General features: G+C 37.2%; 2 protein-coding genes across 5 annotated transcripts; both read right to left on the bottom strand.

Annotated features, from left to right (window-relative positions):
- Nucleotides 1-9201, bottom strand: LOC112463775 (major facilitator superfamily domain-containing protein 6). 3 transcript variants are annotated; one of them, XM_025030455.1, is made up of 12 exons: nt 8516-9201; nt 7325-7578; nt 7032-7240; nt 6497-6805; nt 6225-6346; nt 5805-6030; nt 5407-5541; nt 4914-5183; nt 4308-4566; nt 3804-4097; nt 3565-3677; nt 1-3279 (listed from the first exon to the last, which is right to left on the bottom strand). In XM_025030455.1, exons 1-12 carry the CDS (start codon nt 8920-8922, stop codon nt 3169-3171), a joined length of 2709 nt encoding a protein of 902 aa, XP_024886223.1. In that variant the 5' UTR covers nt 8923-9201; the 3' UTR covers nt 1-3168. The 3 variants fall into 3 exon arrangements, with proteins under 3 accessions (XP_024886223.1, XP_024886144.1, XP_024886305.1); XM_025030376.1 differs by having other exon boundaries at nt 7032-7578; XM_025030537.1 differs by having other exon boundaries at nt 3189-3279; nt 3612-3677; nt 7032-7578.
- A 5741-nt stretch (nt 9202-14942) lies between these two features.
- On the bottom strand, nt 14943-16697 carry LOC112464885 (nuclear receptor-binding factor 2-like). 2 transcript variants are annotated; one of them, XM_025032189.1, is made up of 3 exons: nt 16612-16697; nt 16052-16308; nt 14943-15943 (listed from the first exon to the last, which is right to left on the bottom strand). In XM_025032189.1, the coding sequence occupies exons 1-3, from the start codon at nt 16633-16635 to the stop codon at nt 15460-15462; spliced, it is 765 nt and encodes a 254-aa protein (XP_024887957.1). In that variant the 5' UTR covers nt 16636-16697; the 3' UTR covers nt 14943-15459. The 2 variants fall into 2 exon arrangements, with proteins under 2 accessions (XP_024887957.1, XP_024888024.1); XM_025032256.1 differs by lacking the exon at nt 16612-16697 and adding an exon at nt 16524-16599.
- Nucleotides 16698-17342: the final 645 nt, after the last annotated feature.

The raw sequence follows: 17342 nt of genomic DNA, 5'->3' as shown, positions 1-17342 counted from the left end.
TTTTTTTTTTTTTTGCTGTGTTCCCCGAGAAAAGGGATTACAATAATACTTACAGCTCCTTTTCTTTATACATATGTCTGTTTTCCCTTACACAATTTCTACGATGACATTAAAACTGACTTCGGTTAGAGACGTGTGTTAGAAGATCTATAGTTTGGTGCGCTATGATTTACGTCGCCGCGGTGGCAGCATCATTTATATCTTCGGATGAGTTGCGGGGTAAAAATTGTTACAATATTGAGTTTCAAGCATATACTTAACGTATGTATAAGTACCACTACGACAATTCAGGGAAACTCGAAGGAAATCTTTCGCGAAGTTATGTTACATCGCAACTTAATATAAGTTACAGTTCTATTCCAACTGAAATCGATCCAGTTAAAAGTCTAATCGGAGAGATATCTGAGATACTAACATGATTCAACTGTCAACAACGTAACGTGTGTTAAACATATGAAAAAAATCAATACGTCTAATGAAAGACCGCTTTAACGCGCATAATATGGATGAGCTAGCAACTCCATAAGATATCCAGAAGTATAATGTAAGAGCAGATTATCTTCGTGGTACGAATCTAATTGGTATAACGTCCCTGCTAACATACACGATACACAGTCGGATATTCATCGTACATTACATTATATATATATATTATCTGTATATATATATAATTGTGACTATATATAATTTATAATACAAATACGCACACACGCGTGTCCATAGTGCCTTCTTGAATCGGTTGCTACGTGCGTAAGACATTTTATATTTCAGTCTTTATAACATGGTATAATCTGGCTGTCCACAAAACATCGATGTGTGTGATTACCGATACAAGAAATATCACTTATGGCGTTACACTCCTCCGGTGTTTCGCAGACCGTACTTTATCCGTCGAGAAGATGGCAAATCGTTCGTTCTCCAAACGAGAACAAGGTTTTCGACAACTCGAAAAAAAAAATAAGATTGCCAAAAATGTTACTAACATTCATCTCTTAGTCGGAACTTTGTTATCGGTTAACATACGGTTTGCGAGGCACTACGTATACAGTATACGTATGATTCTTTTGCAGAGGTATTCCCGGAATAATATTCGAATTAAAAGAGTAGTGATACATTGCATACTTCTATTTGTTCTTGTGCCTCGAATAATAGCGAGTCCCCCGGTAGAAGCGCGCGTGAAATAGAAGGCGACTCTCGTATTCCCGGCCTCGGTAGTAGATAAAATCGTGCTGCTACAATCTTTATATGTATATATGTTTGTATATATATTTTACTACTAATTTTTTCGTTTTTCTTTTTCAACAGTATTATACAGTTTTCTCACACAACATATACCTTATACATACAATAAAAGTATTTAATAGATAAAGCTCATTTAATAGATCTTAAGAAGTTAATGCGGATAATCGTAACGTGGATTGTAAATAACGATCAACAATCTGTTTGAAAACAGAAAACAAGTGAAAACAAGTGAATAGTAGAGTCTATACTTAAGAGCATGTAGAATATTTACAGGTGACACAAATTGTCTCTTTAATTAATTTAGCTCGTACACGTTCTCTTTTAAATTACCGTTTAAATTATCGATGAGATCAATGGATCTGCTACGATACTTATATTTGTCGTATCAAATCTTGCAGGCCTCCTAGTTTCTTTTGTATATTAATTTTCTATCTTCGGTTTCCGCCGATTTAGACACGTCTCGCCTAGATGAAATCTCACGATTTGTTAAATCGTGTATGTTACATTTTCTTAACGACCACCACCGCTTTGGGTGGCATTTGAATGGCTTTTTCAAAGTGAGTGCGACGTATAGCTATTTCGCTGTAGTGCAAACACCAATCGCTATTTGAATGTTACCACAAAACGCAACCGGTATTTATGAAATCTATAACATGTATGGTAAAAACAATTATATAATAACATAACTGGCTTCTGTTTTCGTACAAACGTCATTAAAAAATACAGCCTAAACAAAAACAATCAATTAGCCTAAGAGAACTTCGAGGACTTAAACTTGATAAAACTCTAAGAAAATTAACAGCGCGCTAAAACCTCTATTAGTGACATTTCTGATACATATATATCTTTTAATATTTAATATTATATATAGAATAATATTCTAGATGTTCTGATATTCTGGATATTTGAGAAATAAATATTCGCGAGAATATCTATATATATATAATAGAAAGTATCCTGTCGCCTCGCGGCTCTTAACATGATTCCACATGACATCCAAAAGGTCTATTCGAACTAATAAATTCGACATTCATCAATGAGATTATTTTTCCTTCTTAATCGTACATACGGGAAGGTAAAAAGAATCGTCAGGCAGAAATAGAAGTAACGTGTCGCACAGGGCATCAGGAAACTTTCGATAGGCACTTTCGATTAATTTGGATTTAGTCTTACCACTAATTCCCTGATACCCTCGACTCGTGAACATCCGTTTAGAGAGTCAGAAGGAAGCAACAAATAATATATAGTGAACAAAAAATGGATCGCAGGACGAGTAAGTAAAGAGGGGGACGGCGATAAGGCTGTCGTCAAGATTTCGCAGATCTACTGAATGGGTTTAGAAGCGTCGATTCACTTTTCCTTTTTCGCTCGTCCGTAGATATTTTATCACAACGTACATCTCGATACATACCATACAACGGCGGCGTAAAAACGACCGCACGCACGTCCATGTATACGTACGCCGCACGTATGCGTGTCACGTTTCCACGTACAACGCACGCACATGTACATATGTTAGATAGGAAGGCGCATGAATCCTGAACGATACATCCTTTGGTTCGAAAATTCGAGGTCAATTTTTTCGCAACCTACAATGTTCAGCGACTGTTCAAATTACAAAAGATCGTCATAATGTTTGATCTTGAAAATATTATAAATCTCATAACGAATGACCCTCCACGACGTACCGGCGACTCTAAGTTAAAGACTTTAAGTACGATTAAGTTTAAATCCGAGTTGTAAAGTTCGTTAATCTTATTATATGTATTACAGGTGGCTTTGCACGTGGATTCCTATGCACGCATACGTATCTGTATGGATATTTATATTTACGTTACTATTTGTTCAGTAATGTCTTCTCAAGCGTTCACATTTCAGTATATCGTAGTCGTGGGGAACAACCCGCGGCATCGACAGATCGAGTCGTTACCAGTCGTAGTCGTGTTGATGAAAGGGATTGGTGCATGGTTGTTGGGCGTGTAGTTGGATAGTCGGTTTTACGACATCGAATTCCCTACCCACCACTTCACTGTAGATCTATCAAACAGGAAAGTATATGTCATCAATTTTCTCTATGTAATGTAATACCATTTGGAATATATTAATTTGTTCTCGTAGCAAAGTATAGATAGGATTTCTTGTTCAGCGAGTGTGTAGCCTCTCGTAAAAGATGCGGCCAATAAAGCCGACAGCGTTCTTCCTCCGTTTTTGTTTCATTTTGTTTGTCTGTCTGTTTGTTTGTTATTTTTTTTTCTCTTATCGACTGAAATATTGCGTCCTCTCTCTTTGCCGGACGTTTTAATGAGAATGGTTTTACTGAACCTGGAAGCTCCTACGAATATACTCGTCCTCCCCCTTGCCAGTCATACCGTAATTATATCCCCCTTCGCCGCCACCTCCGCCGTTTAAGAACGGATTCGTTGGGTTGCCAGGGCCTGCGAGTCGATGAGAAATTAAAAAAAAATTAGACGATAAAGCCAATAGAAAGTTAGGTTCAAAGTAATTGGTCTAGAGAAAAAAAAATCGGAAAAATCTCTGCTTTTCCAAATGGAATTTCTCACCTCCGTTAGCACCGGGTACCGCGAGATTTCCGCCAGCGGTCTGATAAGTCGCCCCATAGCCAGCATCCTGATTAGCCAGTTCGTGCAAGCGAGTGGAACTTAGGGCACGCGGTATAGCGTTGCTCGGTACACCGTGCGGTGCCAAATGGGTAGCCTCGGCTACCTGGTGCGGATCTTCCGTTTGTGGCAGCTCGGATACGAACCCGGTATCCTTTCTATAGAAATTGATGAACATGAAGGCTAGTAGGACAAAGATGCAGATGAGACCGTACACTCGGAAAGTCGCAGTCGTACCTGCAAAACAAATTCGACGATTGCTGTCCGATGAATATTGTCACAAATTAATACAACATTATTGTGTGATAGAAATTTCACAAATGCTTAATTTATAATATGTGAAAAAGCCAACATTATACAAGTCTGAGATCGTTTGAGTATCGAATCAATTGTTTGTGAAGAGCTGTACATATTCTTATCTCGATGCATTGAATGTTAAAAGCTTACCGTAAGCCGCGACGAACATGCCACCAATTACCGCACCGCAGCCTCTTCCAAGCCCATGGTGAAGTCCCTGAAGTACACCCTGCGCGCTCGAACGCAATTGCGGCGGCGTATTATGAGCGATGTAACTGCAGCACGCCGCCCATACCGCCGCGTGTGTGATACCCTGAATGAATTCAAAGGGTAATACCCACCATGGGTTTTTCAGCCAAGATATGTAGAGGAATCGGAGTATATTTCCGCCCAGGCCCAGACACAATACCTGAAATACGTTATAATTATTTAATATTATAAATATGATAAATACATAATTTATAATTAACAGAGCGTGGAAAATAAGAGAGGCGCTCAGTATATTTTTCTCTTATTTCTTGTTGTAAAAGTGATATTACATTAATTGTTAGTTAAAAATGTGTCAACTATTAACATAGTTTCGTGATTAAAATTGCGCAATCGTTCTTCGAAAAGGTTTTCCTAACTTGTTGAAAAAATCCGCAAAGAAATCATACCAACGTGTAATTTTATAATTAAAATTTAATTAGTTATTACGCAGTTCCAACATAGCTTACTAATATTTTGAAGAGATTAATCTCGCAAGATTCGTTTTACCTTAACGTGTCCAATCTGTCGAATAAGTTTGAAACTGAAGAAATACGCGAAGATCTCGGATATATGATTGATCACAGACGCAACGCCGAATAGAGTCGGCGAACCACCGTAATCCTGAAGATGCCAGAATAGGAAAGTGAAGATCAATCCAATGCCAAATCCCATGAACCACGCGACGAAGAGGAACGACGCGCATTTTAAATTCTTGAATTGCTTTATTACTGCCAGCCATTCCGGTATTTCCTTCATCGTTTGGGCGAACATTTTAGTCTAAAATTAGAAAGTGACTCATTAGAGCGTGACATTATTTGTAATGCTAATAATTTATAAGATTGCTTTACGTAACAGCGCACACGTACACACACGATCGATAAATAAACAGGAAAAACATGTCGTTTTCACCCCTCGGTTTTCACCCACTTTGTTTATTAATAAATGTAACATAATAAGAGTTTTCTATTTATAAACGTCTTGATAAAAAATAGATACGCACCTTCCCTTCGGGAGGCGGAGGCTTAGGATCTACAGCGGCGGAGGAATCCTGGAGCCCAGGCAGATTAAGCTGCTGGGATAACTGGCTTTGCAGTTGCTCTTCCCGCGTTGGCTCGGCTGGAGGTTTCGCCACCTCCTACATATGAAATATAATTAATAAAATTTCAATAAAGTCCATAGATAGTTGATTTAAATATCATTTCTTTCTGTAGCAATTGAAATTTCTGATTACAGAAGAAGAGTAAAAAGAAGAAAGTTTAAGAAATCTATTACGTGAGAAATATTTACGAAAAATACGTTTCAATCCCCCCCCCCCTGTAGTGATTCTTTAATACAATTTTGAAGCAGCGGTATTTTATCCTATAGATCTATAGATTATAGATATTGAAGTGGACTTACCGGCTCAGCGGGAGCAAAGTCATACTTGAAATTAATTTGAGTTGCCGTTATCAACGCGGCACCCATTAAGACGCTGAATATCGCAAAACAAATCGTGTAATTTTTTTCTCTCTCGTCAGGCCTACAGGGATGATCCGGAAATGCGGTGCTATGATCGAGAGCGATTCCGACGAAGAACATGGCCAAGCCCCATCCGAGACTTCCAAACATGCGTTGATGACCGTACCTGGTGGTTAAATTGATTAACTTTACGATCACCAAATGCAAATTGGAGTTGGACGAGCAATCGGATGTGTTTATTTGAAATAATTTATTAACTTCTCGAAGTAACGTAAGTAAAAAAATTAGCCTCGAAAGTGCCTAATTGTAAAAAAGTAAAATTGCTTCATTGTTCTTTAAACGGTATACTGATTATATTACCTATCGGCGTCTTCACCGAGTAAAGTAATAACAGCTGAATCGGCTAATGTTATGGCAGGTGCCGAAAAAAATTCACCGACTACTACCAGCAACAGCAGAAGGAAGAATGTTTTTTGAATATCCTAAAATCACAGTCAATATGTTAAATTATTATTTTTCTGCCTACAAATCTCTTTCTTACTACATTAAATATATGTATACTCTGTATTTTACAGATGGCAAATTATAGTTTTTTAAAGCATAATAAAATCGGCCAGGCTTGTGTGACTTACCGGCAGTCTGTAGACTATAGAACTGAAAAGTGGCTTCACCCATTCTTTATTCTCTCTTTCGTTATAATTCAAGGCGTTACTAACTGACTGAGGAGATAACTCTCCCCCGTGCGATCTTAAGCTCCTGCGACTCCTTATTAATATATCCATGTTTCTTTTGTTTTCCTTTTCATTGTCACCCTCGTCCGAGAATGTTTGCCTCTTATTTACGTCTCGTTTTACCATTATCTTCTCCGGCGGTGGTTTCACGCGCGTTTTGGTGCGAACGTAAGCCTTCTTTGGAACTGTTCTGTCAGTCATTGGTTCATTCTACAAAAGAAACACATTTATTAATGTATATATAATTGTGTAACTTTATTATGTAATATTAGCAAAGAATACACGATAGGAAATATCTGAAATTTTATAATTAAATCAATCATAATTTTTTAAAGCAGAACACGCAACTTTTTATGGCAGAATCTGATAGACCAGTGAATTCAGATACATATTGTAAATTTTATCATGTATAAAAAAAAGGCACAAGCGTTTGTACCATCATGAAGCGTTTGTACTCCGACACATCGGCTGGACGATTTTTCCTTTGCAACGTTTCAAAATCGATCCCCCCTGCATCGTCGACATTGCTTTCGGACAGTGACTTGTATCCAAGATTTTCTACATCGCCCTTATCCGTGACGGATGTCTGTCTCCTGACTCTATTATTTCTCAGATCGTACATAGTAGAGCCATCATTATCGAAATCTATAACATCGTTTCTCTCAATATCGTAAAATCCAAATTCCTTCGGTTTCTTCATATAGTCAAGTATCTCGTTATCGTCCGTACTTCGTCGTAATCTCTCGAAGACGACGTTGGACGCGACCTCCAGATACTCCTCTTTGTTCTTGGGATAGTACAATTCATCCAGGTTGGTCGATCTTTTTACAATTCTTTGTTCCTTGTTGGACGCCTCGAGATAATAAGAACTGTCATTGCTGACCACGCAAGAGGTGGGCGGAGGCTGAATGAAGCCCAACGGTAGAGTGAAAATGATCCAGCAAGAAAGGGAAGCCAATAGAAGAAGTTTGCCTTTTTGCCATCTACGGACAAATGGAAAGAAATGTAAAAGTTCACTTATTGTTCCATCTTCCTTTCATTTTCGAATGTAAATATTCTCAAAAAGGCAAATAAGAAGAAAATGCTAGTCAAATGGCTCGCTGCATACAGATTGATCAGTTTTTTCGCGTGTCCCTGGCCTTATTATGCTCCGGATAGCTAAGTGATAAGAATTCTTGCTCGGCAGACAAAAAATCTCATGGATTTGATAAATTTGTGTTTACGGTTACCGAAGAAAAACTGTTTCTAAGTCCCTTATGTTTTTTTTTTTTAATTAATCTTGCTGTATTTTCTAATTTGTGTTAGACAATTGTAAAACTTTGTTTTAATTTTTAGCAGGTGTCGCTGGCTTTATTAAAAATTACGATAATACCACTAAAAATATATATGTATTTTGTATCGCTAGAAAGATAACAGCTTCGGCTATCATTTAAACGAAATTTCATTATCTCGAGTAAGATATTGCAAATGAAATAATTTTTAAGAGCGATTGTAAATCATCCGTTTTAGAACGTTAAATATTCTTTTTCGAATGAAATATATAGAAGTATTATAAGTACGCAGATTATATTTCCTTTTGCCAATCTTTGATTTTATTATTATTTTATTTTAATAAATTTTATCGCATAATGAAAAAAAAATAAAATTAATATATACGTATCTGTTGCGTATCGAGCAAAGATCACGCGTGATAAACATCATCTGCGGATCCTAAATTGTTAAAAAATAATGACCTCAAATTGATAAGGCAGCTTCCTTAGCTTGGATTTATCGTTAATCTGAATCATCACAAAATGATCCCTACTGCTATCTCTTCCGCTAGACAACGCATCATAGTGCCATAGTCCAACGACCACGATATAATCTTTCGATTCATTAGGCTAACGTGCACACATTTCGAAGAAAGGAACACGGTCTCACCTGTCGGCCAAGGAGCCCCAGAAAGGAGCGCTCATGAATTCGATGAACGGCCTGAGACCGATAAGAAGGCCGCATTGACCCGCGTTCATGCCCATCTGCTTGAAGTACACCCCCATAAGCGGGAACAGGGAGCCGAAGGCCGAGTAGAAGAAAAAGTAGAAGGTCTTTACGGTGAGGAGTTCCTGGTCGACGGTGCCGAAGAGGTACTCCAGGATGTCGCTCTTACCGCGAATCTTGTGCGTGGCCTCCTTCGGTTGGGGGTACATGGTAGGATCGACCTCACCCTCGGCCTGCGGGTCCACCTTTGGCCTGGCGCCCGGCATTTGGGGGAGAGTTCTGCCCGACGGTTGGGCAGTCGGGTCGTTCGACACGCCATAATCGTAATCCTCGTGTCCATAGTTCTGCATGATTCCGAGCTCAACTTTCGCGCGGAACTCACCGAAACTCACGGCTCACCCGACCGAGCGTGAATCCCCAGCCACCGGATGGAACGTGCAACCCCCTGTTACATTCGCGCGACGGGCAGGACGCGCCGCGGGATCCCTTCGCCGTCCAGCAGCCGTTCCACCCTTTTCGTCGAACCACCGCGGATTGGACTCTCCGATTATATCGACTGTCAAACCGGTGCTCGGTTCTCCTTCGCGGTCGAATCGATGTCGGGCTGTATGGGGCAGCTTTGCTTCCAAAATCAATATACGTGCTACTGCGCCGGCGTAACTTTTACCCTCTTACTACCCCTGCCGACGCGACATTGTCTCAATGCCATATCGACGTGGCTAGTCTTTCGGCAGATACTATTTTTTCTTCTCTTCCAGTTTCATTGTTCTACAATCTGTCATCCCTTTCTCTCTCCCCTCGAAGAGTAGAAGAATGGAAGCTATCAAATTTTATCCATGATCGCATTTCCGGACGAGAGAAAGTGCATCTAAATTTTAAAGACAGATCAACTCGAACAAATTTTTATTTGACGAGAAAAATCATTGTTGTAATTCTCTGATATACAACGTACTTATACCGTTGTAGTCAAGTAGAAATTAGAAATCTATTCAATCAAGATCACGTGAAATTCAAGAAATATGCTTGCAAAATATAGTTTTCCATCGATTTATTCTCCTAAAGTGAAAGCCGTGCTTTCTTTATCTATTGCTAGTAACTCGGAAGGTATTAATACTGCCGCTGAAGAAAAATTGATTTCAAATTTATCAAAGGATCTATCATTAAAATTAACGCGATTTGTGTGTATCGTCTTGTAATATTTCCAAACTATACAAGTGTAATATTTAAAGATATATGTGTGTGTGTGTGTGGATAAAACTAAAAACTAAATAACAACGAGATTTATTGGAAGAAATAAATAATAGCTTTATTGCGTCGTCATAAATTTATAAATATGCATTTTGAGATTAAATAATTAACAATTTTTTATGTACAGCTGGCCGTGTATAACGAGTAATTTATTCGTATTTCATGTTGGTATACGGCATTGTCGTAATTTTTAAACAACTTTGGGTATCAGGTTCATGTGTGACTGCGCCGGGCACGCCGAGGAAGCCGCAGTTGACGATCGTGCAGGCTTGGGCGGTCCTTGAAACATGCAGGTTTTCGCTGTCTTCAGAAGACGCCCGTTGTTCGCGGTTCGCCAATAAACTGTGCGAACCGCCTGCTTTCCAGCGACATAGCTAACAGCTCCACCGATCAGCATCTGCGAATAAAAATCGTTCCGTTAGATGGATTTCGTAATGTAAAGAATATTGATAATGTGTGCGTGTAGATTTATATCAAAGGAAGAACAAATATTTGCAGAATGGAAAATAAGTAATAATTCTACTCAAGTGTATGTACAAATGGTTTCTTTGTTGGAAAGCTTTCTGCAGTGCATTAGTATTGTTGAAAATCCTGAAAAGTCTTGTGAGTTTTAAGTATTTAGAAAATCTTTTCTCGAAAGTGTTTGAAACATTCAAAATTCTTAAAAACAGATTTATTAACTATGTTTGTTATTTTTAACACGCGTTCGAGACCTTTGAAATATTCAAGAGGTTTAAAATCTTCTTGGTGTCGAAAAATATTATAAACGATTCAAGATTTTCATATTTACAATGATTACGCTCAATTTTAAAAGTCTTGAACGTTTTTGAAATATTTTTCTTCTTTTATAACATTTTGCATCATTATTTTAAACTATTCTCAACTTTATACACAAACATAGATAATAAATCCAGTTTTAAGAATTTTGTATGTTTCAAACACTTGCGAAAAAAATATTTTCTCGAAAGTATTTGAAACATTTAAATGCTTAGAAAATTCTAAGCATTCAAAACTCCTTCAAGATTTTTTAGGATCCTCAAAAATACTCGGTTCCTAATAATATTCGAAACAATTCAATATCCTTTATACGGTAAAATTATTTAAAATCTTTCGGAAAAAGAACTTGAATATCCATCACAAAGAAGAGACAAAGAGACAAAGAGAGCTTTTCCCGTTCTTTGTTCATTCGCTCACTGAGCGAATGTGAAAACAGAGAAAGGCTCGACGTCCTCTTTGTCTCGCAGGATATTAGAAGCAAGCAGATATAATCAATGAAGGTCCAATAGATCTAGCTCTGTGATCTCGCGATACGTTTGTTAAAAGAATGTTTCTCGTATTTAGTAAATGTTAAGACAACCGTGGCGTTTCTACAGACTCGTCAAAGTCCCAAAAATTAGCAATGAGATGAAATAAGGACTTACCTTGGATTTGTGCGGTCTATATACTGCAAGTATTGACTAGATCGTTGGAATGAAGCTTGATAGCTTTCGTGGAGTAGCAAGAGTTGTTATGTTACGATCTTGATTTGTGCCCCATTTGATCGCGCAGAGGTGAGGACCAGTACTGATGCCCGAGTCGCTCACGGACCGGTATTTTATATACGATAAATACAACGTCACGCCCAGCATAAAAGGGGGGTCTTTTACGCGTCATTCACGACAATTATATCGCCGTCTCCGCCGGGAAGAGGATTTTTGTCCCCCGGGGGCGGACAACGGGGGGGATTGTGCGATAATTGCGACGCGCGCGCGTGTCTCGAGGGTCTTTATCAACTTTTAAGCGGAATTGATAAACTCTGAGGCTCAGCGCTGACGCATATTCGCGGGTAAAGATCCGCAGCAGCACGGAACTATGGACTATGTACACTGTGTCGCCGTATTTGCGCGATCGGCAAAATTGACGATTAGCTGTAAAAGCACGGCGTGAGACTTGACGTAAAACCACGAAGAGATAATGCGGGGAAACGCGTTTAATGCAGCATGAACGACAGGCGGCTGTAACAATAAAACAAAACGCGTTGCGTCATTTCGTATCGCATCCGCATCGGTCGTCGACTTATTGCCAGTTGAACAACAGAAGCGGGACAACGTAATTAAAAAAAAATAATTATTTTAAAAATGTGGAATAAGATTTCATTTTTTTATCCGCATTTTTCGTCATGCTTATTTGATTCATTTTACGTACACGTGCACGTATTTAAGATGTAAAAGTTAGATTCTCGAAGATACGTTTAACGATTAAAATATCAAAATAAATCGCACGGGGTGGTCCTCGAAAAACTACGGAAAGCTTGCTTCACCTACTTCATTAGTGAAGCGATTAATATTATGTAATACCTACTTGACGAATTGTCGAGATAAGTATCGGTAGATCGTACGCAAGATATATTCTTTCTCTTAATATAAATTTAAGTCATTTTGATTTATTTTTCAATGTCATTCAGATAATTAGATCTTAGTTAGGCGATATGAAGCAAATGTAGCCTGATGAAATTACACATCATATGTAATAATAGCATAGAAAACTTTCCACCGATATTCATTAAGAATGAGTCGAGGGGGTACGAATGTATCAATGTCTAAAAATATCAAACGAGCCCGATAACGAACCATATCTTTTTGCAACCACCAGTCGGTTAAATCCAGCGTCTGGCAGATATTGCACACCTGCTATCGCGATATCTCACTGTAGATATAACATAAGTATACATACGTGAGTCTTTGAAATTCTATTTGATTTTTTCAGTTATTCAAGTACATGGTTTTTACGTTCTCGCAATAATATGTATGTCCGTTTTTTAATTCTTCTTGTTATCTTCCAGACGAGGTCAATTTTCACGATATCAACCTGATATCGCCTCTTATTTCAGCCCGTCTAGCACGTCGTTACAAAAGTTATGCATTGAAGTGTTAGATGTACATAACGTGTCGAAATAGATACAGCTAAAAGGAGAAAATACACAATCGTGTATGCCCCGATTTCCGAGTATCACATCAGACAGAGTTTTAATTCGAAAGCTTGATCACAAGGTCACAATTACAGTCAAGATGTAGCTTCCTGGACGATTTTCGTCGAATAAAATAATTCCACGTTGATAAAACAAAGATCTGCGATTAAAAAAGTTGCGGATGTTTGTGGGGCGTCGATAGTCTGGAAATTTTACAGGAAAGTAATATATCTTATCGATATTTTATTAAATGTTTTCTTCGTCGGGCATGGAAGTTTGAGGCATTTCAAGCAATTTACGCAATTACGCATAAAGATGATAAATTTAGATATGCATTTGAGATTACGTCGATGGAAATTTTGTACAGTAATGCCGCGCTGGCTGCCGTGATTAGTACACGAGGCCCCGTTGTGAGATATTATAAAGAAAAAAGAAATGCAGCGTGTGGATAACGCGGGGAGCGCACGGCTGAGACTCACGTGACGTTCTCGTGCCATTGTAAATAAGTACACTAGTACGACATGTGATCGTGATACGCGATTAATTCCGATTAATTTCGATAAGAAAGCTTTGCGTACGTTGGCGTCGTAAAGTATCGATCAGAAAGGTGTGACTTGATAAAAAAATAATCGGTTTCCCAGGACTTTTAATGTATAAAAAGACATATTATTCTTCGAAGCTTTTCAAAATAGAAGGCAATATATATATAGATTTATGCAAGCAGTATTTATGCTAAATTAATTCTGATCAAATTGATTTCGCTCTATTAGTTAATTTACAACTAATAAATATAGTTATATTTGGATAATACATATAATAATAATAACAATTATTATTATTATTATTATTAATTTATTAATTTACAGTTGACAAACTTAATTGTAATAAGAAGATTTGGAAAATTTTGTCAAAACTCATTAAGTTTCGATGAGTTTAGAGATTACTAATTTTATATAAGTTACATGCGCGTTGTTATACGTGGAAAAATACTCCGAGTCATTTGCAACAACATTTTTATTGCGTCAACAATAATTATCACATGCTCAACTTAACGATTTATTTGGCAATACTGGTTTAATTATCTTCATAAATATGTTAAACGTCTTGTGTTTATCTCGTACGTGTGCTTCTAGATACTCAGAAAACACGACGTTATAATAGTTGCTCTCCATTTACATCCAAACTCAGATAATTCTCACTTGTGGCGTCATAACTCAGTTGAATGCACGTTCTTTTTGCATGCTGGCAAGTGAGATTCAACTGAGTTTTTATCCACAATCGAAACCGTGCGCTTTAATGAATCTAATAGACTCGCATTAAAAGTGAGGCTACGAATCTGTATATGCTATTGTTATGCGATAGCTTTGTCACCAAAATAAACAGGTAAGTACAAAATGACTTATCTTACCTGAGTATAAAATACATAACCGAGTGACTCAGATCACTTGAGTGTAAATGGAAAGCAACTATAGATATACATATACACAATATATGACTACTTTTAATGATTTAATTTATCTTATGACGAAGCCGAAGCCGACATCTGTTTACAAAAGTTTGCGATACTTGCCAGACGTGGAGTCTGCTCTTTACACCCGAGACAAGAAATGACCTTATTTAATTTCGCGAGAGATCTGCGATATATTTAAACAAAAAAGAGAAAAGGAAATCGGCAAACTATTTATTTAGAAGCGCATCAATACGGGAGGTTCTTAACAGAAGAGCATAAATAAAAATATACCTCTTTTTGAGTAATGATAGATCGTAATACGATCTTGAAGATAGCATTTGTCTACGTGATTATCTTTTAACTTGATATATATCTTCGCTGGGGGCAAGACTCTTAGCCTACTTATCGCCCGATACATTATCAATTTTAATTCTGGAAAGGCCCTGGCCACTTCAAATTGGGACGTTCACAAAGTTCAAGAAGCTGATACAGACCTTATAGTTATCATTGTGAAATTTTTATCCAAAGACATTTGTCGGAGATATTAATAATATTAATAATAATAATAATACTGTTGGAGATATTGTATATTTATCTTGGTTATTTGGGATTTGTTGTTAAAGTTAGGAATATTCAGATCAATATAGAAATTTAAAAAAATAGAGAATTAATTTCTTGCGACACCCCCGCGACCCTCCCGCACTTACATAGAATAATTGCAACACTTGGAACTGAAACTTAAGCTTTATTTGCATAATAATAGATCACAGAAGATTACAATCTCAGAACCAAACAACCGCCCATAATACTCGGCTTGCTCGGAACTTCTATTTACAAATCGACCGCTCATGATCTGAGGAATCTTCGCTTATTATTATTGATTTTTTCAGAACTATTAACTCCATACAGCTGATTCAATACACAGCCGAACTTTTGAACAGATCTTCAGCATATATTTAAAAGGATCACAACAAAAAATATATATAGATACATATATGTATATACATATTTTTTTTGCACGAACACCCTTTACGTCAAAATTTACAACATAAAAAATACACGTTGCATTTTGCTATATACTGTTTATATAAAATTTACAATTGCATACACTCCAATATAGTAATATTTGAAAATATGATACTTTCAGTACTAGTCATACTAGTCATATAATTGGTTAATATTAATTTCACTTTAAAGTTCTTTCGCAAATATTTCCGAAGCGTATCTTAGATAACTTGTGTTTTATGAAGATGAGAAATCGAAAAGTGGCATTTCCAGAGGTGTCAACGGAGGTAAAGGATCAAGACACAGAGGGTGTTCTTCGGCTCTGATACCGTCATTAGAATTGACAGACATCGCATAGAGACGCTCTGTCAGTTGACGCACTTCTTCCTCCTTTGCCTCTAGCTGACTGAGTAAGCTCCCTACAAGCGATCGCAATTGGCTATTAACAGTTTTGAGCTCTTCTATAACGGTACCTGTGTCTTTTGGATGTTTGAAACTTTTCTCTTCAGCACTAGGTGGTAGCTTGATATCTATCAAAGTCAGAAGACTGTCTTGCTCATCGATAGTTTTGTATATAGCTTGACGTAAAGAACCATCGAACTTGTCAATTCTTAGGTCCGCATTATCTCTCTCGCTGTATCTCGCTGCATGCTTGTTGAGAAGATCTTTCTGATGATTCTCTAATGTTGTCTTGTATTCTTCGTATTGCGCTTGTTTCATTCTAACAACAAATAAAATTTCTCACAATAATGGAAAGTCATATATGTAAACGTTTGTAATGCAAGGCAGCTAATTTGCAACTTAGAAATATTATACGCACGTAACATACCTGACAACAGCTGCCTGTCTCTTGTGATAGTCTCGTTGTAGATTGAGGGATTCCAACGTGACGAGCGAGTGAGTCGGTGTCAAAAATTTCGATGTGTTTTGAGGAGATAAAGTGGACGCACGTACATGAATGAGACTGGACTCAAGTTGTGCATGAGCCTCTGTTAGAAGATCAGCCACAATCTCGTGACACTTGGCTGCTTCCTCAAACTTTCCCTCTCGCAACAGCGCTTCTGCTCTCCTCTGCTTTTCATGTGCCTTAGAATGAGAGCATCGATCTCATTAATTGAATGACTCATAATAAATAAGATACGTAGGAATAAGTTTCTTAATCCTCGCTGTTTATTTAATAAAATAACAGCTGTATATTAAAGTGTTTTTGTTGTGTCTAATTCATTTCTAGCTCTACAAAATACAGTGTATCGACGACTCTCCTAAGAGATTTAAATAATCATTATTATTTTTTACTCAACTCGTGGAATAACTGGCATGTAGATGTAATATAAAATTATATTATACAAACAATACAAAAATATATTAGGTGAGGAAAACAAGACTCACCAGATTCAAGGCGGATGTCTCCATCACTAATTATAGTGAGAAGCAGTTACAGAGAATGTCCCTAGGATCATCTGCAGCTGTATACTCTGGTGGAAAAATATCAGAATTTTATTATTAATCAGAATTTCTACAAAAATTTTCAGATTTTCTCAGAATGCTCAGAATTTTTCAGATGTTTTATACAAATTGGAACGTTTTTAAGAAAAACTCGGACAAAACAAGAATAAAATATTTTTCGCCAATATATCTTTGTAAAAATCTGAATATGAATATGAGAAAATTAATTGCAATTTTTATCAGGAATTTTCATATATACGGATACCGAAAATCTTCATCCAATTATTTCTGATAGTATCTGAGAAACTTTATATATTTTTTCAGAATTTTTCATAAATCCCAATTCTTTACAAAATTTCTGAAAAAATCTGAAAAATGTTTTCACCAGAGTATTCATGCAATAAGGGCCGTAACACACGTAGAAAAACTTTAAGTAGACCAATCACATAGCCAGGAGTTTCAGAATGGCAGCCTTGCGTTCTCGAGAATTTTCGATTATGATTGGTCGATTCACCGCTTGTCCATTTTTATCACATTAGATTAATTTTAATCTCGGGTTAACTTACTTTTTATTTTTTCTAACTCTCGAACTAAAAAAAAATAGAAAGTAAGTTAAACTAAGCTTACAATTAACCTGTATTGATAGAAATTGACATAAAGTCTTCCTGTTTAAT

Source organism: Temnothorax curvispinosus, unplaced genomic scaffold, assembly GCF_003070985.1.
Source record: "Temnothorax curvispinosus isolate PA1 unplaced genomic scaffold, ASM307098v1 QBEX01000209.1, whole genome shotgun sequence".
Taxonomy (NCBI): domain Eukaryota; kingdom Metazoa; phylum Arthropoda; class Insecta; order Hymenoptera; family Formicidae; genus Temnothorax; species Temnothorax curvispinosus.
Note: the sequence above shows the minus strand (reverse complement) of the source record. Positions and strands in the feature narration are given on the sequence as shown.